Source organism: Camelus dromedarius, chromosome 22 (assembly GCF_036321535.1).
Source record: "Camelus dromedarius isolate mCamDro1 chromosome 22, mCamDro1.pat, whole genome shotgun sequence".
Lineage (NCBI taxonomy): Eukaryota > Metazoa > Chordata > Mammalia > Artiodactyla > Camelidae > Camelus > Camelus dromedarius.
In genome coordinates, this window is record NC_087457.1 from 14,568,059 (window position 1) to 14,592,152 (window position 24,094).

The following is a 24,094-nucleotide window of genomic DNA, read 5'->3' on the forward strand; positions in this document are numbered from 1 at the left end:
AAAATCCACAAATGACAAATGCTGCAGAGGCTGTGGAGAACGGGGAACCCTCCTACACTGCTGGTGGGAATGCAGTTTGGTGCAGCCACTGTGGAAAACAGTATGGAGATTCCTCAAAAGACTAGGAATAGACTTACCATATGACCCAGGAATCCTGCTCCTGGGCATATATCCATATATATCCATATACTTCAGGATGACACCTGTACCCCAATGTTCATAGCTGCACTATTTCAATAGCCAAGACATGGAGACAGCCTAAATGTCCATCAATGGATGACTGGATAAAGAAGATGTGGTATATTTATACAATGGAATACTACTCAGCCATAAAAACTGACAACATAACGCCATTTGCAGCAACATGGATGCTCCTGGAGAATGTCATTCTAAGTGAAGTAAGCCAGAAAGAGAAAGAAAAATACCATATGAGATCACTCATATGTGGAATCTAAAACAAACTCGCTCATATGTGGAATCTAAAACAAACTCGCTCATATGTGGAATCTAAAACAAACAAACAAAAACAAAGCATAAATACAAAACAGAAACAGACTCATAGATAGACATAGAATACAAACTTGTGGTTGCCAAGGGGGTGGAGGGTGGGAAGGGATAGACTGGGATTTCAAAATTGTAGAATAGGTAAGATTATACTGTATAGCACAGGGAAATAAACACAAGATCTTATGGTAGCTCACAGAGAAAAAAATGTGACAATGAATATATATATGTTCATGTATAACTGAAAAATTGTGCTCTACACTGGAATTTGACACAACATTGTAAAATTATTATAAATCAATAAAAAAATGTTAAAAAAAAATACACAGTGAAGTATTTAGGGAAAAGAGAGCATCATGTCTGCAACTTCATCTTAACCAAGTAAAAAAATAAACCATAATTGTCTATATACAAATACACCCACGGACAAACACAGAAAGAGATAATGCCAAAGCAAATGTGGTTAAATGTTAACATTTCAAGATTCTCAGTAAAAGGCTTAAGGGAATTTTTTTTTTTGGTACTATACTGCAACTTTTATAAAAGTCTAAATTATGTCAAAATTTTAAAAAATTTAAGAAAATCCTGTTAGTCCATACCTCACCTCCTCAGCCAGTGCAGTAAGTATCACCACCACCAGACACACAACCCTTGCTTGCCTCTGTACAGCTTACAAGAGGATATGGTTCATAACAGGCATTTCTAATTGCCAGCCTGACCCCCCAAAAGTCCATCTTAAAACTTAGCTCCTGTGATGTTGTCTCAGGCTTTGGAGCAAAATGAAATAATCCTGTCTCCAATTCCTTGTGGAATCAGTTTGAATGTGTCCTAGTCTTTGGGGGCCAATTATTCTCGTCTTATAAGGCCATTACATGTATAAAGTGATTTCTTGAACCATCACCACTACTGCCACTATGGCCAGCTCCATGGGTGTGGGGCCAGTAGGGCTACATAGGGCCCCACGCTTGATTTAATGCTCTAATACTGATGGCTTGAAATTCTTAATTTTTGAATAAGGGGTGCCACATTTTCATTTTGCACTCAGTACCACAAACTGTACCCAGTCCTGCTGCCGCAAGTCAATGTGGCACCTTTGTATAAGTTGGACACCCATGAGAGCACAGGTCTTGGCTAGAAAACAGCACCTACGTGCCAAGAAAAACGATCCCCTTCCCTTTATGTGGCTACACCACGTTCCGGGGTGTGCATCCTGGCTGATGGAGCGGGGACTGCTGCATTGCAGTGCCCACCCCCTTCCTAGGCTAGACGCTCCGGTGCGGTGCACGACTTCACAGGGCACCTGGACTCTCAGATCCCTCAGCAATATCACGTATGTTAATTTCAGTCTAAAGCAAAGGACTGACCTTTGGCCGAGTAGAACAGTATTCTCTCTTGACTCCGCCACGTTCTTCCAGGGGAGGGGGAAGGAGGCTTGCAAGCTTTTGTGCAATTTTTACCAAGTGCTGAGAATGGGTCTTAACATATTTCTCGTAACCCGTGAATAAACTCTGAGCTCTGAAAAGGGAGGAAGGGAAGAGTACGGGGAGTGCTGGCAGCTTAGGGGGCTTTCAGAGCCACGTGCTGCACATCACGGGGCTGTGTGGTTGTGATGATTCACCTACTCCCAATTCCCTTTTGACTTGTTCTCAGCTGAAGTAAACATTATTAGGAGTAGTTCACAAGCCAGGGAGGACAAAGATGAACTTTATAATAACACTTGTGAGCTATGGGCTGGCTAAGAAGCCAGAGGCCATGTTAGTCCCATGGCACAATCATGACACATAGCTCACAGATGACCTTTCCTGGACCCGTAAATGGCACTGAGAGGGTTGCCTTGCAAACCGAACAAACATTTATAATACAAAGGTGAAAGATAAAGGCTCTGTATTAGGCTCAGAGGTCAAAACAATGAGAATAAAGTAGTCTAGAAGACAGATCCTGAATAACGCAGAATCTTGAAGCAGGTTGCAATCTAATAAATTCACAAGTAACTGCAAAATAATCATGATTCTGAGGAACTTATAATAAGTACCATAGGAGAAGTACTTTAAACTTACGCTGTAACAGCTCAGAGATGCTGGGGGCGGGGGGTGTACCTTTTCCAAGGGCTCAGTTGGTATCTCAGGCTGCTGAAGTCAATTAGTATTGAGGGATTTACTGAGGTTTCATAAAGGAGACAGCATCCACGATGCGCCTGGGATGTAGATGAGGGAGGAAGAGGTGGGAGTGTGAGATGGGGCTGAGAATGTGCTCAAGGAAGGAGAAAAAAGATGAGCTCATCAAGGAGGAGGGAAACAAGTCCATGTCCAGAATCTAAGCTGTCCCAACTCAGCTGGAGCCCACACCCGGGTACGGATGTAACGGGAGGAAAGACGGGAAAGGCAGGCTAAGACTGAATTTGAACACCAGACAGATGTGCCTCTGTTCGTTTTTAGATTTTATTTTGCCGTAAAGAGGGGGCTGATGACAGCTCTTAATAGGCAAAATTATTTATCAAAGCCATGAAGCCAAGAGCTGTAAGTGAGGTTTAACTGGATGTCGCCTCTAGTTTTCAAAAAGATACCACCACCCTTCTCCCACCCACACACACACAAAGCAAATATAAATAATGCTGGTTTTGCTATGGGCCTGTACAATTAGGTGGGGAGTTTCATAGCTTTAAAATGAGATTCTCCCCTAAGTTCTTTGCTCATTCTTGGCACAACTGCATAGATATTTTAGGAATACCTCAAATAAGCTATTTAAAGTATATTCAGGACGTATTATATTTTATAGATTCCTTTAAAAAAAAAAACAGAACAGTGGTTCCCCGCTGCATTTTATCACAAGTGGCCAACTTGCTATGTGACTGTATCAGGCAAATGTGTCCCTTATCTCCCCAACCCGAGCTCCCATATTGGAGAAAAGGCTTGGGTGTCAGGAAGGGTTTAAGCACCCAAGGGTTAACAGCAGAGGCCAACCTTCTGCAGGCAGATGAAGGAGAGAGAAATGGGAAAGGAATGCAATGTCTCAACAGCCAAATGTTCACCCACAAAAATAAACAACTACAAATAACTGAAAATCCCTTGTTCTGACAACCGTCCAGCAGCAGAAGCAGCAGACGCCGCAGCATCCCCACCACCTCCATCCTGGCTGAGTCAGGCAAACACGACAAGGCCTGTGAGGGTCCCTCCCTGGAGGCGGGCTTCTGCCCGTCTGCTGGAGGCAGATGGGGGTTGGCTTTATTTATTTATTTCACCTTTGGAAAAATCACTTTGAAATGGGGCCTCAGCTATTTCCAGCCCCAGGCAGCTGGATGTGCAGCCAGCATCTCTCCCACACTGGGTGGGACTATTAAGGAAAATACAGTAGTTCAAGATGACAGGTATTTTGGCTACTAAAACAAAGCCCATACAATTTTTTGGCCACTAAGGCAGCAGAGAGTGTGTGTGCATATGTGTGTGTGTGTAATCACATCATATATATACACATATGCATATGTATAATTTAAGTATATATTATCTATAATGTATAACATGAAATAAATTTATATTTAATATACATTTATATAATATGTATAAAGTACATATATTATATACATAATATACAATATATGTAATATAATAACTTGACCATGTGGAAGAATGCAATGTATTCAAAAACTGGGTAAGAAAGCAATCATTGCTTTCCTAAAGGAAACACTCATAGGTGCATGAACTTTGCTTTTTATGATGGTTCTCAAACTTCCATTTAATAGAAAGCAATCAACATAGCTTAGCAGCAAAAGCACTCAGGGAGGGTGAATGGATAGAAGATCTGGTTCCATGCCTGCCATCTGCTGGGGACCTTTGGTCAAGTCACCTCACCTTTCTGAACTTGGCTTTCTCAGCTATTAAGTGATGAAGTTGGAGGAATGGGTTAAATCAGTATTTCCCAAAGGGTGCTTCCTTAAAGGCGTCCTAGGGTCTTGCTACTCAAAGTATGGTCCACGGACCAAACGGCAGCGTCAGCATCTTCCAGGAACTCTTAGAAATAATAGGATCTCAGACCCTGGACTGGACACACGGAATCCTTTAACTAAATCATCTACATTTTAATAGGAACCCAGTTGATCTGCATGCATGGTAAGAAACGGTGCTCTTGGACAAGATATCCCAAAGCTACCTGATCACAGAATCACCTGGATAACTTCATACAAACACAACTTTCCTGGTCTGCCCTTAGTATGACCCAATGGCTCTGGGGTAAAAGCCAGGAAACTGCATAGGTAAGTGACACCCCAGGTGGGTCCATTTCAATGAAAATATGAGTGACATAAATTCATAAGTAACTGTGTCTATATTGTTTTCCTTTAAAATGGAATGATCTCCAAGTCATATCATGCCCATGAGCTTCCTGGTGTTTTTGCAGAGATCAGCCAACATGGTCAGGATAGGACATCCCTCAGCGGACTGCCCTGGATGCCATGAAGGTTTTGCCCACTGCAGTTCTGAAACTGTTAAATTCTTAACGGATCATTGGTTAAATGCAGGAGGCATAAGGCACTCTGATGTAGAGCTACAATAATTTAATGAATAATATAAAAATGATACTAATTTTGCAAAGTTCCCTCAAGACAATTGTCATCAGATTCATAAGCTACATTCATATATCAAAATCCTTATTTAGCACATTAAGATGTCATCAGTACTTCAAAAACCAATCTTAAAAAGAAGAAATATGGTGACAATTAGATCCAATTTGGCTTTTCATTTATTGGGAATAAAAACTATCCTCATGTGCAATGTGTTAGTTGCTGGGAAGTGCTTGCAAATAGCAGCCAGAAATCTCTTATTTCAACAAAATGTGAAAGTTATAAAAAAAAAAAAATGTTTTTTCTCGCCTCCTGGAAGCAAATCAAAAGAATTCCAAGCAAGGTCCTAAAGGCATTTTTTTCCTCTCCACTTCTGATGCCATTAAACGTAGTTAAATTTCAATTTACATTTTAATGTTCACTGGTCCCCAAGTCAAATGTAATATTTAATGACAAATCATGTCTTGACTTGCATAAATAATTTTAAATAAATTAAAGAAGCTATCACTTGCTACATAGGAAGATTAAAAATATGTTGTGAATATTAGAGATTAAGTTAACTGCATAATATAGGCTTTAATGATATTCTTTACATAAAAATCACATCTCTATCATATTTGTATGTGCACATCATATACAAGAATGACAAAATTTGTTAATCCCTGAAGAGATTTGCAAGATCATTACCACAAAAGTATCAGATGACTCTAAAAACATAGGAAGTGATAAAAAATAAATGGAAAACACTTTTCTAACATTCTTTGATCCTATCACACTTGGGAGAGCTGGATACCAAGGGCTGGCCTAGAATGGATTTTTAGAGTCTCTACAGCCATAATCCGCAGAAAAATGACTAAGGCACTAAAATTTTAATTCAGTTCAATTAGTTTAAGTATTAACACACTTACTGGCAAATGATACTGATGCTCTGGCAGATCAAATATGTCAAAAATAATAACTAATGATGGATAAGACTGTGTTATTGATAACCTCCAGGTTAGGTATGGTTTTAAACCATTCATAGTTATCAGTACCTCTAACTCTCCCAATAATTCTATCAAGTAAGCACCCTTTTATATGATATTAAGACACAGAGACATGAATAAATTGTCCACCATCACAACACTAAATAGCGGAGTCGGACCTGGAAATCAACAGGACTCCAGAGTCTGGGCTCTCAGCCACCAGGGTACACACTTAATGAAACTGGAAACTTTAGGAGCAAAGGCACAAGTCAGAGAAGTGAGGGTGACACACTGAACAGCACAGAGCCTATAAGAATGAAGTGCAGTGGATATGAGCAAAGGCTATGGGGAATTAATAAAGGTTGGCTTGAGCCACTCTTCGCCGAACTTCGTAAGCAGGGGTGGGGTGGAGGGACCGCCTGGAGGTTTGTAGTAGGCATGGGACAATCAGGAATTAAGTGAGCAAGTAGGGAGGTGAGAGAGGTTGGGAGTGGACAGATTAATAAAATGCCACTTAAGATAACTCAGAGAGTAGGTCACGTGGGGCTTGGGGAAATAGAGAAAGAAAGGAGAAAATGACACCGAGAAGAAGGAAATGGGGGGAAGCTGTGTTGAAATTCTCTCTGTGTTTTGGCTTCTCCCTTCTTCAAGCTCCAGAGGATAATCCTCTCCACCCTGAGCAGGGTCAAATGTCGGGAGCTAGCCTCGCCAAGGCCACCTGGGAGCACAGAGCTCGACGTGTAAAATCAAACACGTTCATGCTCTCAGCTGACCTGTCAAAGTATTTGTGAACTAAAATTAACTAAGTCATGATAGGAAGCCTATTTCCCACAGCTCTTACATCAAGAGCACAGCTTACAAGATGACTTTCTTTTTGGCCGACTAGGGTCCAGTCAACATTCAGGAAGGAGCCTCCCAAATCTCCAGTACAGGGAAGGGGATGTGGATGTGTTAAGAGGAAGATTTCATTTCCCGAAAACATAAATGTCTCCGCAAATAGCAATTCACTCTTTTTTTTTTTAATATAGAATACTTTTTGGAAGGGAGGTTATTAGGTTTATTTATTTATATTTTATTTTAAAATTTATTTTTTTTAATGGAGGTACTGGGGATTGAACCCAGCACCTCGCGCATGCTAAGCACGCACTCTACCACTGAGCTATACCCTCCCCACCTAATCCTATTCTTAATCCATAAACCATCAACATTTGCCAGAAGAATTCCTTGAATCCTCCAATAAATCCCCCTTGTCCCTTACGCTTCACAGCATTCTCAAACAGCAGCATCTGAATAAAACAACAATAACCATCTCTGCCCTCCATCTCTCCATCTGTTTCTGGAGGAGTGTCTGCACTCCTTGGCACACAGAGGAGATTTTATGTGGACCCCTTGGGGTGGGTGGGATGAAATCATTTTTAATGAGAGAGGAACTGTGTGTATTTCTAAACCTGTTTGAGATGATAAAAAACACTGATGCTAAAACATGATAAAGAAATCTTAGACTCTCCTGAAAGGCAACCTCCTTTCTTCCCCCACCCTTCCACCCAAGTCCTACTTAGGTCAAACAAATGCAGTTTTAAAACCCATTTCCATGTTTTAAGATTCAGAGAAAAGAGGTTTAACAGTAGGCTATAAAACTCCCTTAATCTTTAATGTCTTATTTTTGCAGATTTGCTGGAAAAGTACCATAAACAGTCATTGCACAGCTCTCCCCATCACTGCCCCCTGAACTGCGGCACTGCTGATGAACAGCAGACCCACCTGCGTGCTCCCCTCCCCCCCAGGAACCATCTTCCCCGGTATTGTTGATGCACCTGCACTCTGACAATCTCGGCAGAATCTCTTAGCCAGACTGATCTGCTGATTGTGCTCCAGAGGAAACGATCAGCCATTTAAAATACAATTTTAAAAGAGTGAATTGAGTAGAGGTGGAGACAGTTCTGACGGTTTCTCGCCGGCCTCTCATTTCTATTCTGCAGAAGCACCTGGTATGTCCAAAGCCCCTCTCTGGCTCTATTTGAGGCTAGTCTGTGTTCCAACAGGACAAGAAGGTCACTCAGGATATATACTCACAGGCTATGCGCACGGAGGCCTTCCTGCTCTTGGAGGTCCCCAGATGACTCCAAGCCACACACTGGCACCAGTAGTCCTCGGGCCCGTGGAAGTCCTCCACCTGTTGCCTGGTGACATTGATAAACACCTCCCGGACCTTCAAGCCTGAAGAGGAGACAGAGCAAATCCACTGAGGCCAGTATATTCCTCAAAGAGAAAGTTCAGGCTAGCCCAACCTTTTCCTGGTAATTAAACAATTCTGTTTTTAATCAAGGGGAGGTTTTAATTACTTTGACAATAACGTACTACTGCTAATTAAATTCCAGCAGCTGAGTAGGCTGGAAAAAACGAGTGTGAAGTATCATCCACCAACGTGGCTCTCATAAAGCAAGCATCATTTTCATGGTACCTTGACATCCTGCTTTTGCTTTGTCCTTCTTAGTGCAAAATCTACTATGAGGAACATAGCCCCAAATTCACCGCTGGGACTCCAGAGGCTGAAGAGGCCTCAACAAACCAACTCCAGAGACACAGTTCCAGGTGGTTTTAAATACCCACACCCCTGGTTCTGGCAGTGGGAGAGGGTCACTCTTGCAGTGTGGGTTAGAATAAAGAGGGGGTGGTGAACACGCATGGAATGGGCAGAGAGGATGGGAATCCAAGGAAAAACCAAAAACTCTGGACAACAAATGGCATGCAGACAAGTGGAGCTAAGTCAGTCCTGAAGCCATGGGAGGAGAGTCCAGGCAGGTCCCTGGAACAACAGAAGAGGTGTTCACAGAAAGAGGGGCTAAGGGTACACCTTGACCTTGTAATGTTTTATTACTGTATTTTTTCCAAACCTCTAGCCAAGGACGGTCAGCATTTCTTTCTTTGGGAAGGACAGTCACCTTACATGAAGTGCCACAGAGGAAAGGACACCCTCCCTCACTAGTATCAGTGAAATCATTACAAGCGGGGGCACAGCCCTCACAGTCGGCGTGTTCTCGCCAGCCAACGAGCACTCACCAAGGCTGTGCCTTGTCCTGGGATAGGCAGCGTGGAAGAAAAAGACGATGCTTACTGAATTCCACTCAAGCACCTAGCATCACAGGATAAGCCTGAACCTAGTCACTCATCACACTTCCGCTGTGCCCTGATACCGTAGAGGCCACTGGACTCCTCACCTTGCAGGTGAGAGGACTCTGATGCAGAGGCATGGGTCCGCAGTCACACAGCCTGTAAATGGAAGATCCAGGGTTTGAACCTAGATCTGATCTGTCTTACACCCAAACCAGCACTTCCTACGGGTCTCCCTTAAAAATTCTGTTCTGTCCTCATTATTTTAGTTACTGATACTTAACTATGGAAATAAGACCAACGCGTGGATGATTGAAGGAAAAATTAGGAGCATAACTATGCTTTTTCCTTTAAGCTCAAAAGGAATTCAAGAGACAGAACCATCAGTATAGTTTCAAGGAACCAGGGACTGTTGGTTGAGAATGTGGAATGTGATTAGATCCTGGGTGATGGTAGGATTTAAAGAACAATAAGGGAGGGTGGAATTAGACTGGGGAAACATTGCCTTCTACCCAATCAATAACATGCTATTTATAGTGTGTGATGTGTGTTTTATGGCCACATAAATCACGGTGTACACACTTGGAGTTATACTTTCTAAATCTGTGGGCAGTCCCACATCCAGGAAATCATCTTGATGACAGTTGATAATTCACATCTCCCATGACTCTGCACAGTGCAGAAATACACCTTTTTGCCCGTCAGAGACGTAACAGTCCTGAAAGCCATCTCCCACATCAAATAGGAAAGAAGCCTTAGAGGGGTTTTTATTGTTATTGCCGCTTTAAAAAAATTTTTTTGCACTTAAAGTAAATGGGAGTAGGAGGATGAGGGCAAGGAGAAGGTGGAATTGACAGGTGAAGCTAAAAAGAGACTATCAGAGAAAAAGAATAAAGATTGAAAAAAGGCTAGGACAGAAAGCAGACTGGAGTGGGGCGCCCACATTGGGAGTTTGAAAGTAAGACTGAACAAACAAAAATAAGAAACTAGGCCATAGAGATAAGGACTTGTTTTATATTTTATATTTTTGATTTGAGACAAATAATGGATGATCTACTTTGAACAGAGCAAGGGAGGAGAGAGAACACCACATCAACACATCCAGGTGCGGGTAGAGTATCTTTGATGCGTCCGAGCTCCACTGTCGTGGGATGGAGAGAACTATTGAGACAAAATACGTCCATCATTTGGGAATCAGGGGTTTCAGTGAAGGAGCACTTGATAAGCTTGAAAGGTCAGAAATGTGTTCAAGCTAATGGGGAACAATTCTAATATTAATTTTATCTTCTCCATCTTATAGGACTATCTAAAGCCACCGGTTTTCTCTAGGCTAGAAATGGAAGATAAACACCATTTCAAAAGTGGTTCAAGATTATTATTATATTATTATTATGTTAAGTAGGGAGTTTCCCCATCCAAATTTCAAAATGGACTATGATTTAATCTAGAGACCATGGTGTTTTAGGGATACCTGGGGCCTGGTTTAATGAGATAGAGGAAGACACTCAGAAATAGAAATGACCATCATGAAGGAGTAAGTTTACACTCACAGACTCTTAGGAACAGAAGGTAGAGCCCACTCTAGAATAAGTTTACACTCTAGATCCCTGGAAACACAGGCCCACTCAGGGAACCACCAGGGTCAGGCAGGAGGTAGATGGGGCAGGGGAACATGTGGGCAAGAGCCCATGTTTCCGTGGGAAGCAATAAGAGGTGGGATAAAAAGATTGTGAGTTGACTACTTCGAATCATTTCAGTGGATTCTGGGACAGAATGGCTGCCCAGAGATGTTTCGTACCTGGTCCTGGGGTGAGGGCAGGGGAACACTGGCCAAGACTGTAAGAGCTTGATAAAAGGAGTGGCTGAGCTCTTAGAGGAGCTCTGCATCAGTTGGTCTGCACATGAAAGGCGTGCTCATAAGCCCGCTGTCTGCAGTCTCTAGATTACTCAGCCTCAGGCAGGGGTCCCTCCAGGGCCAGTAAGACCCCAAGACGTCCGAGCTTCAAATACAAAAACTCAAAAACATGGATAGATAGCTGCACATTTGTTTTGGAAAGCATAAACAGTAAGCTATGGACCCCCACCACTCAAGGTCCTAACTGATCTCACCTCGTTCTTGTCAAGACATCTTGCAACCCCTCATCCAGACTAACCACAGTTGAAAAGCAAATGTAGAAGTCATTATGTCAACATTAGGATGGCTCAGTTTCAAGTTCTTCACAGAGGCTCCTTACGGGATTGGAGAAGCAAAATGAATATAAATCAACTATTTTCAAACACAGTGTATTTTTCCTTCAGGTAGCACCAGGGTGGCAAGCCTCTTTAAAAGGCCAAAAGTAGGAGTTGGGGGGTAGAGCTCAGTGGTAGAGCACGTGCTTGGCGTGCATAAGGTCCTAGGTTCAATCCCCAGTGCCTCCATTAAAGCAAAAAATATATATACACACATACATATATACGAAGAAAAAAGGCCACACGTGACATCACTATCTCCCCAAAAGTATAGTGCCTCTCTGGATCGGGCCTTTTTACACTAGCATGAGGTCTTCAGCCTTGTCAAACCATCCCCTCTAGGAAAACCCTTGGAAAATCATAAACATGTTATTTCTATTATAACTTTCTCCACCATAACAAAAAAATAACTATTGATTAAAATCCATCTTTAAATAGTATATTCTCTCTCAAATCTTCACTATGGCTCTGTCTAGTGGGATATATATGTATTTACACACATACATACACAAATACATATATATGTGTGTATTTACATATATACATGAGAAACCACACGAGAAACATTCATGCAAAGCGGCTCAAGGAAGGACTCCTCTACCCACCTGCCTGCCCTGAAGTTCACCCAGTAGTGCTGCAGAGAGAGCCTCTCCTCCATCTCCAGAGATGGCAGCTAACTTGTTCACAGGAAATGATACAGGAGAGCAAAAATCCCAGGCAAATGGAAGATGGCATCTCATAAATAAGACGAGCATTGTACCTGATAACTTGTGTAACTCTAATAAGCATGGAAAAGTCCAACCCTTTAAATTATTGCACAAATTACAACCATCAGCCTTTGTTATGGAGGAGAGTCTTACCGAAGATAAAAATATGACTATGGGACTGATATGCTAATAAGCTTTCTACGCTGCTGGATGGTTTAGCTGTAGATAGACTAATGTTGGCAGCGGGTGAATAATTGCTCTGCATGTACTCAACATAACAGAGCAGCACGGAACTTCATCATTTGTCAGCTTTATTTGTTTAAATGAGAAAAATGCTGACAGCAGTTACTGCCGTAACCCCTTTATTTACCAGATAGGAAACACTAGCTACTTCAAGCAGGTCTAATCCTATTGGGAGAATAAAGTTAAGAGAATTTTCAAACTAACTGAAGATATATGCTTCTCTATTCAAAGAAGAGACCTATAGAAGGCAGGAGCAAACAGAGGAAGGATGAAAATCATTTATTTTTGGTCATCTTCTAATAAAAGGGCTCTAGTCTTAGTCCTAACTTGTTCTGTAGAAAAGAAAGATTCTAGCATAGCACTGAGCATTCAGCACCATGCCAGCTGCAGCCAGTGCCCACCAACAGCTGTCCCCACCCCCCGGCCTTTCATCTGTTGTCAACATCACATTTGCAGGAAGCCCCTCAGTGGCATCCTGCTGTGGTTCTTCTTCCCAGCTGGTTATCAGATGCACCTGGAATGGGCACATGGGGAGGACCCGACAGTTCTCTGATGCTGACCATCTCTCACAGTCTTATGTTCGATCTTTGGAAGTTCTCTGCAGTAGGATGCTCAGCTCATCAACTAAACAACTAGATTCAAGAAGGGAGGTGAGAACCCCTCTTCCTCCTGTCAGACTCCCAAAGCACATAAAAGCAGGAAGAGACAAGCAAACTAGAGTCTGGTAAATTGTGGCCTCATCCTAGTCTCTGTACCTGTCTCCCTGGACCATTTTAACCGAGCATTTTACCTACTGCGTGCCTGGTTTTCCACATCGTATGATTCATGATTGAGAATTAACCAAGAGAATGATTACACAGCTTTCATAGACCAAGCTCCAAAGAACCATTTAACACAACTTTGTGAGTAGAAGTGGGCCTTGCTCAATTTTCTAGGGGAGAGAAAAAAATCAGACTCCCCATGAAAAGCAACCATCTCATATTCAGAGCCTTTGATAATAGACCATCACATCCATAGGTATCTCTGATGCCTGCAAATGGCTCCGAGATAGTCCTTCCTGACTGTCTCCTGAGAAGACAGAAAGCAGCTCATTTAGCTACAGGAACAGCATCCACACCTTATCCAAGGGCATGGACAGGTTTAGAGTCTAGAAAATATGCTTGAACAATGGAGAAAGTTCCCCATATTTTGTTTATTATTATTGACTATTATACCATTTGTAGGACCCTTTTATTAATGTCATCACACACATTATCTTATTTCATCTTAATACCATGCTACTACTATTTCTATTATTATTTTGCTGCAAGACCCGTATCATAGGAAATAGATCAAAGACATCATACAGTTTACCATGTACACTATTGGAAGAAAAAATTGCCTTGAGTGTCTATGTGCCTGCCTCTGTGCCAGGTGAAGCTACTTGTAACAAGGTAGATGGTCAAGATTTGTGCCCTCAAGGACCTTCTAGGCTGGAGGGAGAGGCATTTCAACCTGCCCCAACAATGCAGTGTGACAACTGCCAGGCCAGCAGAAGCGCAGACTGCTACAAGATCATACAAGAGGGACTTCTAACTTCTCCATTCCACCAGCAAAACCTTCTGGGGGTGGGTGGCACCCTACCTATGACTTAAAGGCTCTCTCCTTACCCAATACTTAGCTCAGTGTCTAGGGCAAGGCTCTGGTCAAGACACGTGAATCTGATACATATTTGAAGTTTTAAAACTCTGAGACATAAGAAAACAGTTTCACAGAAGTGGGCCTCCATTTCTTGGGGGAGCTTAGATGTCTTTGGGCTAACATGCTACTGAAAGTAGCAAATCAAATGTAGATAATTAAAAGGTAGAACCACATTTCATTTTACTGGCAGATATTTAATTAGGGCTAACTGTCTTTTGCCACTTCATCCTAGCAACAAGATTAGAATGTATTTTCATTAAAAAAAAAAAAGTCTTCCTTTGAATGTGCACTACGCCTAATGAATCCTCTTTAGTTTCCCCTGGATAATAACCCTCCACATACTCCTCAGAAGCACCGCGAGTTCACTCTTAAGTACAGACACGAAGAATACACCCAAGCTCTCCAGTTTCTTCCACACCAGAGATTAGAATTAATCAGCACAGAGGTGTCTGGCAGAGGAAAGCAAATTAACTTGATAGTGTTGGCTGATAACAGAGAGAAGGGAAACTTAAGAGGCAGAGGTGGAGAGGGTAGGGTTATTCCGAGGACAGCATTCCATGAACGACTCACTCAGACATCATACTCACCGCTTGTGGGCAACACAGTCATGATTTCCAACCCTGGTGTCCCAATTAATGGCTTTCCATTCCCACCAGCACTAAAACTACCCCATTAGCAGACCATGCCCCGAAGTCAAGACATATATCACACAAATTCTATCCTTCCCAGTGTTACCATGGTCCCTGAAATAACGTAAGGACTAAATATGAACTGATGGAGTGAATCACAAGCAAAGAAAATGTCATGGTATGAAATACAAATATTGACCTGCTAATATTGGCCCTTTTATCTTTTTGGAATAGAAAAAGTACTTAATTTTCTATTTGTTTTTGGAAGCATAATTACCAGCCACTTGCCCCATTAAAAAAAAAAAATAGCATTTTTGTATTTATCATTTTGAAGGCTACCCTTGATTAAGTAACTTGCTATGCACCAGACCCTAAACTGGGCATGCCACATAAATACATTTAACAATAGTTCTATGTGGGAAATACAATTATGACTGCCATTTTATACCTGGGAAAACAGATGAAAGGACGCTAAGCAAGAGATCTACCTTTTAAAGTCTGTAAATGGGAAGTCAGATTTAAAACGTGGGAGATATCATCCAGCACTAATATCCATGCTTAATGTAACCACTAGACTAGCTCCGGGTTTTTTTTTTTTGTTTTTTTTTTTTTTAAAGATTTCTATGCCAACTAAAGATTGACTCGCCATGGTCATCTGCCATCTGGTTCTACAAGAATGAAGTCATTCACCATTGTAGCGACTGACCTTCAATACACCCTGAAAGGCGTTCAGGGCAGAGATCGGGAATGAGGCACTCTCTGCTCCGGGAAAAACTGGCAGAACGGGCACTCAGATAGTTATTTTCAGGAGATTTTATGAGCCCAATTTCTTGCATCTTCTCATATGTAGAAAAGCACTAAAATCATTAACAGTGACATCTGCTCCTCATGACTAGCAGCAAGTCTCCGCCAAAATGTGTGCTTAACTGCACGTACTCCCTTCACTAGTATCATATGTAATACTGAGTTTCTCCCTGTCTCTTCAGAGCAGTTCCTCAGAGCTATCTGAGAGGCTGTCTCCCAGGCTATAGTCCTCATTTTGTCCCAAATAAAACTTAACTCACAACTCTTACCTTGTGCAATTTTTTCAGTTGACACATAATTACTTCAAGAAATACACTTCTAACTGTTGTATCAACAGAAAAGATTGAAAAAGTCCAAGGACACTATTTAAGAGTTTAGGGTTTAAAACAAATCTCTGGTCAGTATCAGGAATTGTTACTAAAATACATAAAATGGTTAGCTGCCTTCTATCTCTGCTAAGAATGGAATGAGAGTAAACAGTCTCCATCTTTTCACAGGGGAAGTTCAATTAGACACAAGAGACAAGGCCTTCATATTCTGTCACAAGTTTTTGGAAGAAATTCTTAATATTTTCCTGAAAACCGTTTAAGAATATGTCAGTCCTCTCTGAGCAACAGTGATATCAAGATGAAATCTGGGGTGGGAAAGAAAAATGTTTCTGTAAGAGTTTTAAACCCACCAACTATCAATGGAACACCTGAGAGACTGATTATTGCTGTATTATGTGGTCTTAAATATATGTTTCCCAAATGTACCTAGGTGATTTGTGAATCACTGAAGGTAACTTCAAATTAATGATTTTCTGGAAGATACTATATTCAAATCCCCATCATCAGCACAGTAAAGTTCTTAGATATAAACTCTAAAGATTTAATACATTTTTATTCCTCCTCTTCTCCCATTTCTCAACACAATCCATTAACCTTTTATCCCCAGAGAATGACTCCAGTTGTTTAAGAAGGAAATCACACACAATGAAATCCCTGAAATGATATTCTTTAATAAGAAAAATATTAGTTTACTGGAGTTGAGACTTTTCCCAGAACACATTGAAATACACATTATTTCACTCATTAGAGTTCGATATCTCCAAGGTAGAATAAGTAAGAACCATGGAGCCTTGTTAAGGAAACTCCGTTTTTATTGAACAATAAAGAAGTGGTTTAGTTTATTGATAACTGAAGCTTCCCACAGGCTACATTATCCTGATTGCCAAGGACAGGTTTTGTTGTCGAGTGTTGTTTTTCCGTGTGTCTGTGTGCATGCACGTGCCTGCTTATTATATTGAAGCTCTTAATTTCTGTGTTATTGAACAATCCACTCCTTTCTCAGGGGCATAATTCCTGAATTGGGATTGCCTCTCAACTCCAGATGTGAACAGAGGAAAAACACAAGGAAGAAGACTTCCCATATTTCCAAATGAAATGAGGCAGAACAAATGAAAGAAGACCGCTCAGTTTGTGCAGAGAACGTAAAGTGTACATTACTAAGAGGTATAGCCACGTCTGTGCAAACACAGTAACTCATGTCAAATAAATTGTGCTTTTTGCAGGAAAGAACTCTAACTCTGGGTTTTCCAAGCTAAATTGCATGAAAACACACAATCCTTTTTCTTCGTATTTGAACTGCTCGATGACGGGGCCAAATTACCACAAAGGCCAAAGACAGTTTGCAGCCTTTAACAACTGAAAGGACTTATTGCTTCCAATTTGGAAATACAAAAGATGCTGTGTTGACTCCAAACACTCCCAGGTCCTACACATTTCCCATTAGTTCTGTGAAGCAAGAAAGTTTGTAGAATAAAAAGAACAGCCAAGTTCCCTGGGATTTTAGAAATGGAGACTCTGTTGGCCGGAGATTGAAGCAGTTACTTCCAACTTCTTAAAAGAACATGGACAATCCTCTACCTCTGGTCAACTGTGGTCCCACTGTCCTTGGCTTCTTGGCATCATTCACCTCTACTGGGCTGGCAGGAATTATTTTTCAGGCCCCATCAAAAGCCATTAAGGCCGTAAAGGTCATCAATTCCTGTGCTCAAGCTCTGCGCCGGAGAACCCAGGGGAGGTAATGCATCTATTTTTCAATACCTGAGGCCATTTTGTTTCCAACCTTAATTGCACTTATGCTTTGGTTTAGGATATAATATCTTCACTCATCTTGCTCCAATTTCCACTTTTCCACTATTAATACAGAGCTTAGGAAACATAATTGCAGTGGGTGGTAGACAGCGATTTTCATTAACTACACAGAAGAAAAACAGTTTGAGGGAGAGACATTTCTTTCCTATTGATTCAATCAAAATGACTTGGAAGAAAAGGTTGTGCTTATTAAATTCTTTTCAAAAAAGTAGCTGTTAAAATTTAAATTCGTTCTTAACAGCTTTTTTTTAAAAATTGGTGTATCATCTCTTCAGGTTTTGTCATTTATGATTTTTTTGTTCTTCCCAGTTCTTTAGAAATTGTGGCTTTTATTGGTTTTTTTTATTTTACTTTTTTTAAAGGAAGCAAAGAGGGGAGGGTTTTACATGGAGGCAGAGAATGTAATCAACGCTGCTGTCTGCAAAGCATGGAGTTGCCTAGCAATGCTAAGGGAAGTAAAAGGGGAAGCAATAACAAAACAGAATGTTGTGAAATTACTAGAGGGTACAGTGTTAAACTGGTCTGCAATACTTATCAAGAGGTCATTAAATGAGAACGGATATAGGATTTTCTAGCAGCAGTATTAAAAAAAAAATTGGTGATCGTTTTTCAATGTTCTTCCTATCTTTTATTTGGAGCAGTTTACCCAAAGGGGTTCTGCTATTTTGAGTTCATTACTGGGCAAAATCTAGGACAGAAATGTCTAAGGATAAAACACACAGCCCCACGGAGCCACTAGCATTTGAGTCCTTTCCAACTGGACTAATTTGAGTGTGAGAGACATAAACCTTTCATATTCTACCACTGCTTTGTGAATTTTTGCTCATATGGTAAGTGTGTCAAGAGTCTTGTTTGAAGTCTTCCTGCCAAGGTAAGTGGGCCTGCCACTGTTTGTGACTCAATCTCTCCCAACACCAGGTCAATCCACCGAGGTCTATCCAGGATCTCAACCCTGGGAGCACAGAAGCAGAAACTTTCCTGACACCAAGACTCAATTTGCCCTCTTTGGTTTGATTTTGCCAAGTCCTTCTTTAAAGAAGAAAACACAGACATTGTCATATTAAGTGAAATAAGCCAGAAAAAGAAAGAAAAATACCACATGATATCACTTATATGTGGAATCTAAAAAATGAGACACATGAACTTGTTTATAAAACAGATACAGACTCACAGACATAGAAAACAAAATTGTGGATACCAGAGAGGAAGGAGGGGTGGTGGACAGTTAAATTAGGAGTTTGGGATTTGTAGATACTAACTACTATATATAATAGGTAAACAGTGAGGTTCTACTGTATAGCACAGGGAATTATATTCAGTACCTGGTAACAGCCTATAATGAAAAGAGTATGAAAAGGAATATATATAAAATATATAAAAAAAACGCTGAATCACTATGCCGTACACCAGAAATCAACACAACATTGTAAACTGACTATACTTCAATTAAAAATAATAATAATAATAAGGAAACTATACCTAGAATCCTGGAAATGTCTCTGTATCTTAGGTTGTTGCAAACTTCTCTAACAGTGCCAGAAGCACAACATAGAGTAAGAGATTGGCCCTTACAGAGATGGCAGAAGTGGTCAGGAATAAAGAAATTCCAATGGAACAGCTGTAGGATTATACACTCACAGAATTAAACACTACACGGACTCACAACAGAAAATGCCGAGCTGTATGTCGAAACCCATCCTTACATTAGTAAGGGAATTTGTCAGTATTTTGATTGGAAAGGAGAGCACAGGAATCTGTACATAAAGGTGGCTTACAGTGACAAGGAAATGTATCAGAAGTGTAGATAACAAGATCTGGGTTCTAAAAATAGCTATGCCACGAACTACTTGTATCTCTTGGAACTTTTTATTGAATGTATAAAATAGGGCTGTTAGGTTTACAACTGAGATCCCTTTCAGTTCTCACATTTAGATTCCAGAATTGTAAGCATGCTTTTGGTCTGAAGAATAACACCTGTAAAACAAGCACTTTTGTTTTCTTCCTCACACTAGTTCCAAAGCGAAAAGAACACAGAACTCTGACAAGGTTTTAGGTATTTCTCTACCTTTTGAAGTTATGTATTTATTCTGCAATCCCACACTAATGCTTAGCTTGGCTTACATGTATGTTTAATTCTGTACCTCCTCCTTCATTGATTCCAAAGCAGAGACATAGTATTACCTGAAGATCTTTTTGCAATAATTTTCCCCCTTCACTCTGGAACACAGCCTACCCTGTTCACCTCTTTGCTGGCTGCTGACGATCCTCTTCCTGCCTCCTAAGGAGGTGTGCCTCTAGTTCCATTCTCTTGTCACATAACCCATTCTCTCTCGACAACTCCATCTCCATGGCTTCGCTCTTTACTGATGATTACCAAAGCTACTTTTCTACCTCTGCACTCTACCAAGTTCCATCTCTACATGTCTTCATTATATCCCTTAAGAATTTCAAATGCAGTTTGTTCAAACGATCATCTCAGCCTTTTCTCCTTGCTAATGTGATTACTTTTATGAATTGCATTACCCTTCTACTTCTGTTTATAGAGATTTTTATTTCTCCTTCATTCATTCATTCCATCAGCTATTAAGTTTGATTTGTTAAAGTGCTTCTCACATCAGGTACCTAGTTCTTATTTCTGTGGCCATTACTCTAGAAGCACACCTTACTTTCTCAACTGAATTGTCCAGCTTCCCATTCCTGTTTCTTCCTGCCTTTCCAAGCACTTGTGCCAGACTCATCTTTTGAAGCATAACTTCAAAGACACTGCATTCCCAGTGTCAATGTAATCAATCTCCACTACCAGTAAAGTATCCATAAAGTTAAGTAAAGAACTCCTCACTCTGATATTTGGGGCCTTTCATGCCATTGAACTGCTTTCCAGCTATCAGCTGCTATTCTCCTGTGTCAATTTTATATTCCAATCAAACCAAACTTCTTGAGGAACATATACTCAGTTTTCTTTCATTTGTTAATGTTGACCCTCAAACCACAGACTCTTCTCTGCCCCATAGGTTGTAGTATCAATTATGCCTGTTTGAATTACATATTTATCAACGTCTCTTTCAAATGCTATTGCTGCCACACCTTTCCTGCAAGTCCTAGTTAAACTTACACGTGATTTTTTTTTTTTTAATCCTCCTTAGCACCATCTACCTCTCTTCAGACATTTATCGTTAACTTCATTTGTACTGGACTTAAGGATATACTGGTCTGACACCTATTCGTAGATGTAAAGCCCCAGAGACCAGTGTTTGCATCTCACCCTTCTTCAAATACTCTGAAAGGCCTGGCCTAGTGTACTGAAGAGCACTGGTATATAGTTAACAACTTAAACTGACTTGAAACATCCTAATTATACTCAGGCTTTTTGGTTTGTTCAAAATCTGAAACTAAGTCTAGAACTAATAAAATCAATCATCTAGGGTGACACTAGATTGGATTTCGGATGAGGTTATTTTCAGGTAGTCTCAGGAGCCCAAGTTCAAAAGCATATTCTGTTTCTGTCATATGCTAAAATATAAACATAACAAATTTTGAAAGTTTTGAGTCAAATGATCCAGCATCAGCCCATAATTTAATCTTTTTGAGCCTCAGTTTCCTTATCTATAAGGAAATCACAGTGATATCTACCCCAGGAGGCTGTTGAAAAGACAGTAAGGTAATGTCTGTCAAATGCTTAGCTAAGGACTGGTATATAGTAAATGCTCAGTAAACATTAGCTAGTATGATCACTAGTCTCATCACTCCCCACCAGCCAAACCAGCCAAGCCAATAAAGATGGTCCTGAACCTGTTTTGCACTGGATATCCTATTCAAATTTAGTCATCTAATTTGGGCTCTAATCATTACACAGTATTCAAAAGAACTTAGAAAAGACTCAAACCATCAACTGTGGAGAATGAAGCATGCAAGAATACTATCTAGGAGGAAAGATTAGAGAAACTGAATTTACGCTGCTTAAAGAGGTGTGTGATGAAAGATGTAGGTCCTGAAAAGTATTCAGAATTCAGAAAATGAAAACAGTGACTGCCTGGTTTTATTTCCAGTGAGAATATTAACTTTCATACAAAATTAGGTCTTGAAGTTGTATACAGCAGGAAAATAAAAAATGCCCCTCTACCATACTGGAGTTGACTAGCAAGGGAACTGTGGAGCCACTTAAAGATATGACTGAATCTTGTATTCCTAGGATGATGCTAATATGACTTCATTCAAATACAGTAATGGCGGGTGGCTTATGCAGTTTCTCCCAGACATACAACAATGTGAGAATCTTAGAAGCTACAACAGCTTCTTCTGATTCTCATTCTTACCTGAACTCTCGTCCAGACTCTCCTCAGAGACATGCTCATTTTGATGGACCCACTCGCCATTGCATTTGAAGAATATCTGCATGGCTGGCCTAGCTTTGCACCTCAGTGCGATGGGGTTGCTCTTGATGATATAAGCATCGTCTGGCTCCTCTATGAAGTGAGGCAGTGTCCCAGGAGCTGATGGGATGGATTCAGGGAGGGCTTCACCATTGTCGGTTCCTGTGAAATTGAAGAAGATATTAGAACACGGTCTACACTGGCAGCAGACATCAGACCACAAAGCACAACCGGTTGTGAGACTCGGCTCTGGGAAACCCTAATACAGCATGCTGGTGAGGCCCGTGCAGGTGAGTTGTCTTCTAGAGACCAAATTAGCGTGATAGGGCACCTTTAGCTGGACACACACTCAGTGCTACTGGACAAGTGAAAACAGTGACAAGGGGACTCGCTCCAGCTGCACTTTTGAATGTTTATGTCTTTGTTGAAAGAACCAAGATAAACATCCGTGGGGTGAGAGGCTGAATCTTAAGATTCAGTCGGGTGTGTGGTTACTGCCAAGTGTTCAATGAGAGCCCAAGCTGCCTCTGAAACAATGGTGGGAACAGCTTTGTTTCTCCCATAAATGAGTGTCAGTGACGATGATGTTGGTAGAGGATGCTCAGTCATAAGACATGTCCCAAACATTCCAAATTGTCACTTTCTTCACCTATGAAACTTTGGAGATTGTCTGGTATTCTACTTTGGATAGAGGTCCTTCCCCAAACTTATCACACCATCTAAAAGGAATGCACATTTGTTCTGCTTGCCTTAGACCATCATTCTCCACCCCCAGCACTCCTGCCCCATATACTATCTCACTTTCAAGGCTAAGAACTAGAACAAATCACCAACAAAGCTCTGAGCTTTTAGTTTAAGACCTATAGTTACATCAGTCCAAAACGAAGAAATAGATATGTCTCCCCAAGTATACGGAAATAGTGGGTGGAAAGAAAATATAAAAAGGGAAAAGCAAACAAGACTCTCCTTCATTGCCTCTTCACTGCATTTAGCAAGGACTCAAGTCCCAGGAAATCACCACAAAGTCAAGGGGACAAAGATGTAGCTGCTGAGCCATGTGGAGTTGACCAAGACAGACTGTACCTTGTACCTTCCTGTGGCCTTTCCAGAGAAAGAACAAAGCAAGCAAGCATTTCAATACCCAGATCAACTACGCCCAGGAGAGGGTTACTCCCATTCAAAGCAAACCTGTCTTTAGGACTAAGGTGAGGAAGGGGGCCTAATGAAACCATCAGAAAGCAATTCAGTTTATTAGGAGAGAGCCTGGACACAGGGTGCACCTGTGACCCAACCTGGCTTTCTGGATATTCAGTGTTTAATGCTGAACAAACAGAGCCTCTTACAATTCACACACAAGTCAGTAACTGAAATGAGTCAGCACCGTCAAAGATAAACATAATTCACTATATGGGGGATAATGTTCTATTTTAAGAACTTTTAGGGGGTACTACCAAATGTGAAAAAAAGAGGGGGACTAGGACATCAGAGGTATGATTGCCTATAATTCTATGATTGGGCAAGGGAGAAAATAAAAGACTGAATTATGAAAAAGACTCCTTGTCAATGGGAATGCACAAGCACTACCTGTGCCACTGCAGTGAATTAAACACAATAGTTTGTTTCTCCAAACTCTTCTTTTCCATTAAATACATCAACTTAAGGGGGGAGAAGGCCTCACATTTAAAGAGTTTGAGATGCTATAGGCTTTCAAATGCATTTATAATAGGAAAGCTAGCTCATTGAAGGACACCAAAACATAAAAATAAAACTAAATCACATGAAGCAAATACTCCAAATAAGAGCAGTTTAAGTCATAAAAGTTCAATCAACTCCCTCAGAACACAAAATGTGTATGTATCACATGGAATAAGGTTTCAGGTTAGAATCTGAGAGGTGGGGTTTTTTTTTAATGTTTTAAATTATATTTACAATGGACTTCATAAAATATGTCATATATTAACTCATTTTGTTACTGAAGGCTCATGGTAATTTCCACCTTCAATAAATACCAAGTCCCCTCAGGCTTCTGTAAATTCATGCATTAGAGGAAACAACAAAGATATTAAAAGATTTTATATAGGCATCAAACAGCTCATACTCCCATCAGGGGCTTGGGTACTGATGTAATTCATTGTTGCAGAAAAGGGTCACTTCATAAAGAA

General features: G+C 40.8%; 1 protein-coding gene across 7 annotated transcripts in view; it reads right to left on the reverse strand.

Annotated features, from left to right (window-relative positions):
• Positions 1-24,094, reverse strand: part of UNC5D (unc-5 netrin receptor D) — a 494,738-nt gene that overhangs the window by 202,005 nt on the left and 268,639 nt on the right. For all 7 annotated transcript variants that reach the window (XM_031440128.2, XM_031440127.2, XM_031440126.2 and 4 more), the window contains exons 2-3: positions 21,876-22,094; positions 8,095-8,238 (exon numbers count right to left, since the gene is read on the reverse strand). In XM_031440128.2, the coding sequence (XP_031295988.1) occupies positions 8,095-8,238; positions 21,876-22,094 (363 nt within the window). The remainder of the gene's footprint in view (positions 1-8,094; positions 8,239-21,875; positions 22,095-24,094) is intronic.